The sequence below is a fragment of the Fusarium vanettenii genome (genome assembly GCF_000151355.1).
Source record: "Fusarium vanettenii 77-13-4 unplaced genomic scaffold NECHAsca_95_unmapped, whole genome shotgun sequence".
NCBI classification, from domain to species: domain Eukaryota; kingdom Fungi; phylum Ascomycota; class Sordariomycetes; order Hypocreales; family Nectriaceae; genus Fusarium; species Fusarium vanettenii.
The window spans coordinates 32,538-46,003 of record NW_003315794.1 but is presented as its reverse complement, the minus strand read 5'-3'; the positions used below and the strand labels follow the sequence as shown (position 1 = coordinate 46,003).

At 36.6% G+C, this 13,466-nt stretch overlaps 3 protein-coding genes across 3 annotated transcripts; 1 reads left to right on the top strand and 2 right to left on the bottom strand.

Annotated features, from left to right (window-relative positions):
- Positions 1 to 285: 285 nt before the first annotated feature.
- NECHADRAFT_55948 (uncharacterized protein) lies at positions 286 to 441 on the top strand (the record flags this gene model as incomplete). The annotated part of the gene is made up of 1 exon (XM_003039525.1): positions 286 to 441. A coding segment is annotated over one exon (156 nt), but the record flags the coding sequence as incomplete, so codon positions are not given.
- Positions 442 to 8,899: 8,458 nt separating this feature from the next.
- Positions 8,900 to 9,830, bottom strand: NECHADRAFT_55950 (uncharacterized protein; the record flags this gene model as incomplete). The annotated part of the gene is made up of 2 exons (XM_003039520.1): positions 8,900 to 9,691; positions 9,741 to 9,830. 2 exons carry the CDS (start codon positions 9,828 to 9,830, stop codon positions 8,900 to 8,902), a joined length of 882 nt encoding a protein of 293 aa, XP_003039566.1.
- A 733-nt stretch (positions 9,831 to 10,563) lies between these two features.
- NECHADRAFT_55923 (uncharacterized protein) lies at positions 10,564 to 12,405 on the bottom strand (the record flags this gene model as incomplete). Its single annotated transcript, XM_003039519.1, has 2 exons — positions 10,564 to 12,270; positions 12,322 to 12,405. The coding sequence occupies 2 exons, from the start codon at positions 12,403 to 12,405 to the stop codon at positions 10,564 to 10,566; spliced, it is 1,791 nt and encodes a 596-aa protein (XP_003039565.1).
- Positions 12,406 to 13,466: the final 1,061 nt, after the last annotated feature.

Here is a 13,466-nt window from a genome sequence, read left to right as displayed (position 1 = left end):
GCTATATTAATAAATAAGCATATAATTAGGGATAGCCTTATTCCTCTAGGCTATAATAAGTTCTCTATAGATTTTACTATATATAAGATATTATTACTTTTAGACTTCTTCTTAGGATATAATTAGATAGAATTAGCAGAGGTTAGTAGAGACCTAACTAGCTTTATGATATTAATTAGGCTACTAAGGATATATATATTACCGCAAGGAGCTATGAATTTAATCGCCTAGTTTACCTAGAATATTCTTTAAATCCTAAGAGACCTTATTCCTAATATATATTAATCCTTCCTAGATAATATTTGCGTTAGGGGACCCACAATAGACTATAACAAGGAGAAAGTAGCGCTAAGAATACGCCATTTCGTTCTAGAGTATTTAATCAACCTCGATAAGGTACTAATAAATATTAAGCTATTTAGTTACATAGTTATAGGCTAGAAGTCTTAATTTTATAGGATAATAGCGGTAATAATTAGATACCTTTATAGAACTTATAGGAGGAAACTAAAGGAAAAGAAAGTTATAAAGATTTTAGAGTAAAAAGTTTACCTTAATATAAGGGAAATAAGATCTTTCCTAGGCATTATAGGGTATTATTATTAATAGATTAAATAGTTTATATAGATTATAAAAGCCTTAATAGATCTATTAAAGAAAGATACTAAGTTTATCTAGGGAGCAGACTAAAAAGGGGCTATAGAGATATTAAAGAAGAAAATTATAGCACCGCCGATTCTTATTACTCTTAATTACTCCGAAGAAGCTAAGGAGGTAATCCTTATAGTTAATATAAGCCTCCTAGGCTAGGGAGGCATTTTAATATAATTAATTAATAGAAAATAGAAGCTAATTTAATTTAAATCTGGATTATAAAACCTAGCTAAGACTAAATATAATATAACGAAGAGGGAATATAGGGTAGTCCTTTATGCATTTCGCCGCCTTAGAGGCATAATATATAATATCCCCTTCGTCCTCGAGACTAATTCGCAAGTACTAATCTACTAAATTAACGGCAAGGCAAACGATATCCCCAGATCCCTAGTTCTAAGATAGATTAGCTACCTTCTTTTATTTAATTTCATGGTTAGATATATACCTAGAAAGAAGAACTATATAGCGGATAGGTTATTACGAAAATACGTGGGACTATCTAATTAAATAAATGCCTAGGTTAAAAGGGATATTAAGGATTTTATTAACCTCTATCTTAACTTAGTCTATGTTAATAATAAGCCTAGTATCTTAGATAATACCTACTCATAGGGGCATAAAGATATAGCTAAATACTTCTATATATTTAAGAAACCTAAGGGGCTAATATGCTCGTAATTATAATAGTTTAAAAGAAAAGCCCTTATATTTTTTATTTAAGGGCGATAACTCTAGAAATAAGCTAAAAGGGACTATAACTTACCCCTACTAATAGTCGATAATCTATTAATATAGAGGAAATTAATTAAATTATATTATATTAATAGCGGCTATAAAGGGAGAGAAGTAACCTATAACCTCACGAAGAAGAGATATTTCTAGAATAGCATATAGAGCTAGATCTCAGAAGTAATATAGTACTATCTAACTTATTAGGTATATGCCCCTTAGAGGCTATTAGAAGCTATCTAGTTTACTTAACTATTTAATCCTATAATTAAGGTTTATTTTAACTATTAATATATACCCCTTAACTAAGGATTTAAGTACCTAGTAGAAGCAAAGTATAATATAATAGGATAAATAAAAGTAATTCCCTTAAAAAAGATCTTAGCTATAGCGTTAAAATACTTCGTAATTAACCTTATTTATTAATTTAGTATAATTTCTGCGGCTATTATAAATAATAGTCCTAAATTTAAGAAGGAGTTCTTATTTTTACTTAAAGAATTAAGAGTATAAAAGATCTAAATATCTCTATATAATACTAAGGCTAATAGCATTAATAAATAAAGATATTACTCCTTTTTAATAGCTTTAAGGAAATTAAAGAAAAAAGGGAAGGCAAACTAATATAATAACCTAGAGAAAGTACTATTTGCCGATAAAATAGCTATAAAGGCACTATATAAATACTCCCCTTTCTACCTTATCTATAGCTAGGAGCTAGTATACCCTCTAGAGGTTAATATTCCTACTTAGCGATTAATTAATTAAGATAATATAGCTATAATAGAAGACCTTATCCTAGCGAGGATTAAGGTCCTTAAAAGGAAAAGCAAAGATATAGAGGTAATATAATAAAAGATTAGGGTATTCCGGGCGAAGGTTATAAAGAAATAAAATAAGAAGAATATTTATAGGCTAAGAAAGACCCCCCTAAAGGTTAGGGACTTAATATTAAGATTTAATATTCCCTAATTAATTAATATATTAATAAAGATAAAAATAGCGCGTAAATAATATAATCTATTTTATATCTTTAAATATTATAATAAAGCGAATTATTATAAGCTAGAGACACTTAATAGCTATAAGATTACTAAATCTATCTATAGAGATTACTTAAAGAAGTTTATAAAGGATAAGAATAATTAATAGGAAAGAGAATTAGATAAAGAGGAAGCCCTTAAGAAGCTCTAGGAGGAAAAAGAGAATTCTAAGAGATATAAAAGGAAAGAGAATATATAAATAATAAGGAGCATAAAGAATTTAATTAATTAAATAATTAATTAAGAAAATAATAGCAAAAGCAATAATATAGATAATAAGGAGGAAGATCTTAGTAAGAAGAGTAAGATATAATACCTAAAGAGATAGACTTTAGTGCGTATAGAAGTTTAATTCCTTAGCCTCACTACTAAGCAAGCTACTTAGTATAAGAGTCTCTAAGGAGAAATAGCGAGATAGGCAGCTAGTATTAAAAACCTATAAGGATCCTTAGGTTTCTAGTAAGGGAGGAAGAGAAAAAAGAGAAATTTTATATTATAATATAACTACCGGAAATTTTTAATAAAACTAGATATTTTATTTTACGAGGGATATATAAAATATTTAATTAAATACTAGGGATACCGCCTAAGATATAAGGGATACTATCTAGGATAGGCTAGATATAATAAGAGATAGCTATAATACTATCTATAATATTTTAGATATAATACTTAAATTTATTATTTCTTAGAAAATAGGCTTAATATAAGAGCAATAAAAAATAGCTAGGAATAGATAAGGGTCCTAATAAGAATATTAGAAGCAATTAGAAATAATTAATTAATTAAAAAGCAATTATAGACGTAAAACCAGGCCTCGCTATAAGGTAGGCTAAAATAATAAAAACGCTATATTACGCCCACTTAGAATCCATAATCACTCGAAATATATCGCCTCTTAAAAACCAGTCTTATTAGCCCTCTCCTTAAGGGTAAGTCCTCGTAACTTATTAAGAAGTTAACGGTCTATTTTAATAGACCTATTAATTAAAGGGTATTTATAAGAAATATAAGGATAAGATATTAGATTTAATTAATTAATTAAAACCTTATCTAATAGATTTGCTAGAGTCTCTTTTCCTAGAAATAGCTATTCTAGAAGACCCTCTATAGTAAACTTCGGTTAATATCTAGTTATAAACTCCTACTCGCAGGGCTTTTAGTGCCAAATATAGTTAATATATTTCCTATTTATAAAGCCCTTAATAGAGATATAAGTTAAGAAGGGATATAAGATATACTCCTTATTCTAGCTAATATTTATTAAGTATAACTAATAGTAATAATAATAAAGAATAGGGTTATAGTAACCGAGAAGGGCGATTCTAAGAGCCTTTCGGTGCTTAGGGCATAAGATCAATTACTTAAAGAACTAACCGCGAGGATAAGCGAAATTAGCGGGGATATAAATAGGCTAAAGAGGATACTTAGAGATTAGGGAGATAAGCTCCCCTATAACCTTATTGGGAATACTATAGTATTTAAAGAATATTTTTATATATGCCTTTGGGTTCTTACCTAGGCTATTATTAAAAGTAAGCTCTATATATAAAGGATAATTATCCCGGTCAAGAGCGAAGCGAGAATAGATCTAGACCTTTAGATACTCGTAGATCTATTTAATTATTTAATTAGAAAGAATATTAAGGGCAGAAAGGATTTAAGAATAAGCCTAGGGAAGATAGGCGTTTTTTGCCTCCTAAGGGGTAATCTTAAAACCTCTATAATCGCTCTATTACGAAGAGGTACCCTTCTAGAAGTTAGAATATGAAATCTAAGTCTTAGTAATAGCCTAAATATTAAGAAGAAGATTTTACTGCTTAGTAGCGAGAATCTTATAAGGAAGCGGCATAAATATAATAAATTAATTAATTAAAAAGTATAGAGGGGTATAAAATTAAAGAGGAAGAGGAGGGAAAAATAAAGAGTATAAAAGGTTAAGTATATAAGAAAGAAGAAAAATATATTAGAAAGGAGTAGCCTATTTAGGTAACCTCTATGCATAAGACTATGAATTACGATTAACCTTTGCGGGCAATAAAAGAACTATTTAGCACCGAAGTAATTAAATAGCCGACCTTTTCTTTTTATACCTATCGCATAGGTAATACTTTGCCTCTTCTCTTTATATAAATAAAGCCTAAACTTACTTTATTCCCTCTTACCTCTTTATAAACTAACTAATTAAACTATAAATACCCTTTTATTTATTTTATATAACTATAATTAATGCTTAAATAGATAAGAATCCTTTATCTAATAACCCTCGGATTAAGATAAATCTAGTAATTAGTTTTATTATAACCCCTATACCTCTTCGAAGATTATTATTATAAAGAGTATTAAATCTTTCTATATTTAATTAGATAAGATAATACTATAATTATATTATATACCCGCTATGAAGATAAAAAAGAACTATGATACCCTAATCTATACCCCACGAGTTATTAAGATATTACTAAAGACTATATTCTTTACCCCTAAGGGCCCTTATAGGTATATAAGTATACGGCCGAAGTAAGCTTACCTAGTTACCTAGGTTAAAGGCATTAGCAGGTAAGGAAGCTTCCTTAAGAAGGATAAGACTATTATTAATATAATTCCCGAATTATATAATAATAAATAATTATTATTCTTTTAGCCTTATAAGGAATAAAACCACTAGGACCTAGTAACCTTTAAGTACCCTTATATAATAAATAATCAGTAATTAATTAATTAAAAGCTAAGTAAGACTAAGCTCTAGCGAAGCTACTTCGAGAACCTAACCTTTAATATCTCCTAGGCGGACTATATTAAAAGCCTTTAGTATCTATACTAAGATCTAACTTACGACGATAAGATATTACTTAATATCTCGATTAGAGGAGTATTATAGATACTCGCGAATAAGCTTAAGAAGGTTATTATAGTTACTAGGTGCGAGATTAAGATCCCCGGGAAGGAGTTAAAGTATAATTCCTATTAGAATACCCCTATGCTATACCTACTAGATTATTACGACTAGATTAAAGCCTACTTTAATATAGGGTTCTATAGGCCTAGGAGATAATATAAATCCCTTATTAGAAAGAGATTCTTTATTAGCTTTATCTAATACTAATATAATAGCTACTTTATAACCTTTATTTAAGATAAAAAGAAAGTAAACCTCTATTATTTTAATACCCTACTAAATAATTAGATAATTTAAATAAAGAATATCTCCCTTACCTAAAGAAAGTACCTTATAATAGCTAGATAACCTTATGACTTTAATTTTCACGTAATCCTACTAACTCTATAATAGGGAGCCTAAGAATATAGCCTTTTATCTTTATTTTATCTCTTTTAGACCCTTAGAGGGTTAATAAGATTAAGTATAGATATACTTACCTAACTTTACCCCCCTATGACCCTAGAGATTAATAAAGAGGAAAATAAACTAATAGGATTATTTAATCTATTAGTCCGTGACTAGATATTAGACTCTTAGACCCGCGTAGGAAAGTCTAAGGATATTATATATAATAATAATATAAAAGTAATTAAGGGTATTTTTTAGACTATGATTATTAATAAGATCGGGATCTAAGATAGCTATTATTTATATAAAATTAAAAGAGGACCTTTTGCGAAGTATTAATTAACCTATATAGACAAAGTTAAGTATAAACTAAGCTTCCCCGATGAATTAAAAGCTATAGAATAGCTCTATATTAATATAGGAGGTTATATACCCGCAGAGCTAGAATCTATTAGTACTATTAGTAACTAGATAATTAATCGCTTAATCTTAGCCTTAATAATAAATCCTAGCGATAAGGCACTTCTTCTGCAAGGACCTAGGCTATTATTAGCTATTATTATAGCTCTAGTCCTTATAGATATACCTAATAATCTAATTAGATAATATAAGCGCTAAGACTTTAAAATTAAGGATAATATACTAATTTTTAAAGGCAGGGAATTTATCTTATTGGATTCTTTATTGAGTTCTAAAGTACCCGACCTAGGGTTAAAGGTAATAATAAAGAAGCTAATAAACTTAATATTAAACCGCAAGAAGTAATTAATTAAACTCTTATAATTCCCCCTATTAATAATATTAATAGCGATAGGTAAGCCTATTACCCCGGTACCTTACGAGAAGATAAAGGACCCCTAGACTCCGAGCGGGCCTCTAAAGTCCCTCTCGCTAGGCACCCTAAAGCGCCTACGCCCCTCCTCGAAGAATAGCTCTAAGTATATATAGTCGAGCTTATCGTTAAGCTCTAGAGGAAAGGAATCTAAGCTAGGGGCTTAAAGAGGCGATAAACTAGTTAATTAAATAATAATAAGTTATAATTAGGGCGAGTATAAGGATAGGCAGTCCTATATTACTAATATTATACCTAATATTTAGGGCGCTAAATAGTTTATTTACTTAACTTTAGAAAGCAATAATAAATATACTTCGGCAAAGAGAATAATAAGCCTAGCTATAAAGATTATATTGATATTTCTAGGGTTAAAAGGCTAGCTTAGGGAGGTAAGAAGCTAGCCTACGCAGCGACTATTAACTAGGAACTATATAACTTATATGCTAGCGGGTCTTATAAGACTATCCCAGTGGGATAATATTATATAAGTAGCCGCGTAGCTATGGGCCCCTGCTATAGCTTCGAAGGAGAGTAGGGATAAGAGAATAAAGAAGCGGTAAAGAAGCTAAGGCAAATAATTAAATAATTTATAAGTACTCTAATAGGTAAGAAATTAAGTTAGGGAGGTCACGGGCTAAAATAAGCGAAAGAAATATCTAGGATTAACGAGGCTTTTTAGGAACCGTAAGGATAGGTATTAAAGCCTCGTGGGGAGCTATGAGTTAGGGGAGAGGCGTACTAGGCCGTTTTAGGCCATTAGGTAATTTCCTATACGTAGAAAAGGGCCAAGGCCGCGGCCCTGACTATTATTATTATTATCTTCTTAAAGGATTAGATTAAGAATAGGGAGCTTAAGGGCTCTTTTCTTAAGAAGATCTTTATTACTATTAATTAATTATTTGCCCTTATTATTTCATATAGTATTTAATTCACGAGAAAGTATATAAAATCTCTTTTTCGAAAGTTATTAAAAGAAAGTTATATAAGAAGTTTTAGCTATGGTTAGTGTGTTCTGTTTCTCTAATAAAGTATTCTTTTATAATAGGTTTAAATTAGGCTATAATATACTTAGTAAGATATCCTATAATATATTAGACCTTATTAAATATTATAGTAAACTAAGTAAAGTAATAAAATATAAATATATATAGCTATATAAAGAATATTAATAATTTATATATAATATTATTAAATTTCTTTAATTATTTTAACTTTAAGATTTCTTTAATATTTTTACTTTTTATAATAATAATTATTATATTATTAATATTCTAGATATTCTTATAATATTATTAGTTTTAAACTTATTAAGTAATAGCTATATAATTAATAAGTCCTCTAAGTTCCTTTATTTTAATAATTATAGTAATAACCTAGGTATAGAGTTATTTAATTTCTTTATTATTATTATTTATTTCCTCGTCGCTATTAAGATTAGCTTAAATTAATATAATAGGGGTAAATAGGTAATTAATAAATAGAACCTATTAGTAGTTATTACTAAGAGTAGCCTAAGTAGCTATTATATTTAATATTATTTAAGGTAATATAAGTAATCCTCTAAATAAGAGCTATTAATATATAATAAAAGGGTATTTCTTAAGGGATAAATCGGTTATATAGGTTTATATTAATAGAGGAGAATATTATATAACCTTAAAAGGTAATATAATATTATATCTAATAATATACTTAAGGTATTAAGTATAACTAAGTTATATTAATAGCTAAGGTAGTTATTATATAAGAAAGTATAATAAGTATATTTTATATATTTATAATTAATCCTTAGATTAATATTCTCTAGGTTTAGTCTAGGGTAGGACTAATATTTTTAATGTTTGGTCCCTAGATCGATGCGGGCGAAGTTTGGTCCCTTCGGTCCCTTGCTTAGTTAGAGTATTTCTGCTATACTTCCCCGCCTAGCTTATGTCATGGCCGTGATATGTATGAAGAGTATCTCTTTTCTATCCTATCTGGTATGATCGCGGGAGAGGGCATTGGAGGTGTTATTAACGCGATTATTGCCATTGCGGGTGTTCAAGCTGGTACCGGAATCGGCTGCCCTGCTGGAATATGTTGATTGTAATCTTCTGTATATATGTATTTCTTTGTTGCGAGATACTGGGGGTGCGTATTTCACTCATGATGGAAAGAGTCCTTTACGGCGAATGCCTGTCCTCCTGTCAGGACACTTGATCATAACCTTTTACCTTTACCTACGACCCATCTCAAGTACTCGTCTTGTGCGGATCGGGGATATAATAACTCCAGTTTCATACACAAGAGGATGACATACAGTCTATTAAAATTGCAGCGCCATCCCTCTCGATGCTCGTTTACCGTCTAAATCAAGTGGAGCTTGGCCGTCCCCGGGCCGCTGTGCAGCCTTGGCCTCTTCTTCTGGGCCCTCATCTGCGTCACTTGAAAAGCCTGTCTCACATGCTCAACACCAACAGGTTCCCTCTCAGTCTTGTCTGTCGTAAAGAGACCCTCGCGAACCTTGTTCACCGACCCCTTGGATCTCCCCTTCCGCTGGACTTCATTGTCTTGAATGGCCAGTGCTATCTCAGTCAATCGCTGTACCATCTCGCAGGCCAAGAAGCTGAGAATATCCAGACAATCATGTTTGGGCTCGGACTCAGCAATGACACCAAGACCACAGAACTCTCGGAATTTCTGTTTCTTGCGATAACTGAAAGATGCTCGGCGACGGGATTCGGCCCATGTCGTGTACTCTTTTGCCGTCATTCTCCTTGTGATTTGGTCTGCGCGACGCAGCCTCTCGACAGTCGCCTGGTTGGTTTCAGGGAGAAGACCCCCCGGCTCTTGGCTCTCCGGCAGCTCTACAGAGAAGTAAGAGTCGACGTCCCACAGTAACGCTAGTTTGGGACGCTTTTGGTTCTTTTTATCCTTTTGGACAGGGACGTCGAGAACCTCAGCCAAGTCTTTGACTGCGGCCAGTTCCGCATCGCACTTGTCACTTTTTGCCTTGCTCTTGAGGCGGAGCCGATTCCATCGGAGAAGGTTCATGAGTCGCCCAAGTCTTACTGGGTCATGTCGGATCTGGAAGAACAGGTCTGCGTTGGAGATGAAGCGGGCGCCGCGTGAGGATGCAAGTTCGTTGGCACTCGTGAGCTGAAAGACATTTAGCAGCTGTCGATTGCAAGGTGGAGTTAATATGTACCATGAGGACAAGTTGGTCTCGAATGATTTCTTCAACGACAGCGATCGTTTCGGCCGAAGGGTCTTGAGTCTCGCCAGCGATGTACATCATCTGTTTGGTCAGTCAACACATGCGAAGAAAAACGAATGTGATGGACAAATACCCGCTGAATCTCGGATGCGAACTTGGGCTTGTACGTAGACATTACGAAATGATTGACCGTATGTGCTCAACTCAAATCCAAGGCTTGAACAGGGTTGTACGGCAACAAATTGTTGCCGATTTATACTGGAGATGACCTTTGCTGTCCATGATGCTCTGATTCACACTGTACTGCACGTTGAAAAAAGGCCCATGGTCCACACACATTCACAGTGCGGACTGCGTCAGTGATGAACAAAGACACAGCGACAGGACACTTGCTGGACTGGGGGGTTTGGGGATACCCGTTCATTTCGTACAGGATGGCTCGGGAAGAAACAGGGGTCTTTGGCAGGGGTTCAATGCGCCCCACTCAACCAAAAGAGCCAAAGAGTAGACAATGATCTTGGAACAAGCATCAACGGTGTGGTACGTGTGGCTTGCAGGAAATGATGTGGCCTTGTTGGTGGACTCAAAGAATATCACGTGGGCGAGTTTTACTGTTAAGATTAGGTTGGTTTTCATACTATCATGCATTGATAACTATAGTTACGGTGTTCAACAGCATTGGGTTTTAAAGCTGCTGTGTGTTAATCAGTATGCTCTTTGCCCCCGTGCACGACCAACATGCCAGTGAAATTAAGACTAGAAACATGAAATAAGGTTGCCATAGTTGACATTAAAGGGGTGCAAAGTAAGCCTTTCAATTACCCTCCGCCTTGCACAATGGCCCATCAGGTCGTTCAACAAAGGCATCAGACCCAACACATGTTGGACAGTAAAACGCATTGGATGGATCATACTTGCGCTTCGTCTTCAAATGAACGTCATAGACCTCTCCATAAAACGACGTCTTGAAGTCAGGATCATGGCGGTCCCCTTCATTCATGTAAGCACCAGTGTCAGGCGCAAGCTTCTTCAGCGCCGCACCCTTGACAAAAGTTGTGTCGTAGTTGGCTTTGTTTCGCTCTGCGAAACTAGCAGTCTTTGGAACGCCAGTCCCAGAGATAAGTGCCAAGTGCGACTTGCGCCAAGCTAGGTTCAGGCCAGATGTCTTGTCCTCGGCGTCCTTGAAAACTTGCCCGCCAGAGACAAGCAGGATAACATTTGAGTGAAACTCGTCAGGCTTGCCGCTGATAATCTCTACAGCATCCCGTACACTACTATAGTCCTTCAAAGACTCTCGGTTGATTAGTCTCGAGGTCAAGATCGCAGTGTCTCCTACGGGATCATGGAGTCCTGACTCGGCGCCATAGAAGGACCAGTAATCGGTATAGCTCGCCCAACTCTCGTTGACGAAAAGCTTATCCTCAAACTTGGATAGAGCTTTTCGCACAGGAGCCCAGGCCTTCTCAGCTTCATCTTTGCCAATGCCGATCGTCCAAAAGCCGTGAGAATAACCCGACGTCGCATTCCCGACAAAGACGGTAGGGAAATTGCGAAACCAGAAACCGTACCCCGAAAAGCCAGCGTCGTTGAGATCGGGAAGCATCTGCAGCAATACTGAAATAGCGTCCAGAAGGTCTGAATTCTTCTCCGTTTTCTCTAGGGGAGCAAGCTGCAGATGATGAGCAGTAACAACATCAACATTGGGATGTGCTTTTATGGTGCTGCTAAGAGTGATTCCGTACCCAGGCCCGCCTCCACGAAGCGCTCGGAAAAGGTCGGTATTTTCGCAGTGGTTGCAGGTAACGACTCGTCCATCAGCGAGCATGACCTCAGCCTCAAGGATCTGGTCAGCGCCGAGACCATAATTCCTTGTTGCCGGCCCGTGGCCACCTCCAGATGCCCACCCGCCGATGGCACCAGGTGAAACGGAGCCTCCTCCGACAGCAATGACATTGCTCTCTTTAGCGGCCTTGTTGACATCTCGCCATTGGTAGACACCATCGATCTTGATGGCGCTTCCCTTCCAGCCAGACCTAGTACACTTATTTTCCGAACGATACGTCTTTTGGAACTTGATGCCGTTCTTGAAGTCATGCAGCCAAAGTTCAAGACCACCATACCCGTCAGACCGACCGAGGAGATCATGCCCTGTGCCAGAAATCACAAGGCGGATGTTGCGTCGCCGAGCATACAGGAGCGTAGACTGGATCTGCGCACGAGATGTAGCGTGGACGGCGTAAACGGGAAGCGAGCCGAGAGTGCATGTGGTGGGCTTTTGTCCAGCGGCGTAGTCGACTGGGGCACAGGTGATGTTGTAAGGATAAGGCCTACCAATGGGATGGGAGGTCTGAAAATCCTGGTCTGTCCACATCTTGTTCACATAGGCGCACTTTTCGAGGTCCTGGGTGTCGCCTGGATAACATGATTGAGCTACTGGCTCCGTCTTGATGAAAACCCCGCCGACAAGGTGATTAAACGATTTCCACTCGACATTCGAAGGCCAGCAACTTTGACCAGGGACCTGTGTAGACCATTCAGTAAGGCTTCTGTCATCTCCTGCTGTTGCACTCACACATTTGCATCGTGGTGATTGGTATTGGCCTCGAACGAGAGTTGAAACAGAGGCCAATATGGCTAGCAAGGAATTACAGCGCATTTTCACAAAAGAGCTTGCGGCTTTGCCCATGAGAAGGTGGGAGATGCCCGGGGGAAAGGTATTTAAGCAATACGGATGCGGAGGCGTGTTTCAACCCATGCAAGGATCGACGACTCGTTGTCCAGCGTGAGAATTGAGAGCGCGCCATGGATCTCGATTCGGTGGAAGGCTGCTTATCCTAATGCAGGGCGAAAACTCAATGCAAGTTTTCATGTCCGTCGGAGAGCATGTGCAACTACCCTGTACGACCTCGGTTTTTGCTGAGATGTCTAGAGGTCGCTCAAGTACGCTAGAGAAAGCAAGAAATGTAGAGGCGAGGACGGGCCAAATCGAACTCTGAGGGTGATGGTGGGAATGAAATATTGTTAGACAGTGACATATTTTGCTCTTATTCCAACCTCAAATTCGTGGACCACCGTAGAAACTCGAAAAATCAAGACTCTTGGCAATCCCCAGTTTTACTCCGCTAAAATCAGACTAACTCATCCAGATAAACCAGTAACAGAGAGGAGGTCTCCCCGCTTTGCCAAGAGTCTCGATTTTTCGAGTTTCCACGGTTAACTCTCCTGCCCTCTTCCCACCTCTCTTCGATGCAACTCTCTCCTGTAAAAATTTTTCCTTGGCGGCTGCTGTTAGCGCCGCACGGGCACAAGGGCATTTTTCAGGCCATATTTGCAGCTTTTAGTGGCTCTAGGGATATATATCCTTAACAGCTACCTCGAGAAAGGATTAAGAGAGTTGACTTTCTCGATAAAGTATACACATAAATACCTGCGAGGCCGCGTTGCCGCGAGACTCGCACACATAAAATAACCCGCCGAAAAGGGCCCCTTTTGGGGCCCTGCGGCATATAACCAACGCTGGCCTCTTCAGGCCACATAACCAGCCGATTAGGCCCTTAAGGCACGAAAGGCACTAAAACCGACTAGAAGATAGCCCTATGAATAGCTGCATCGCGGCCCATAGCTGCTTGCGGCAGAAGTTGCAACGCGGCTATAGCCTTGGCTAAGGCTGCAATGCGGCTATCGTAGGCCATGCTGCGCACCGAATCAAATGGCCCT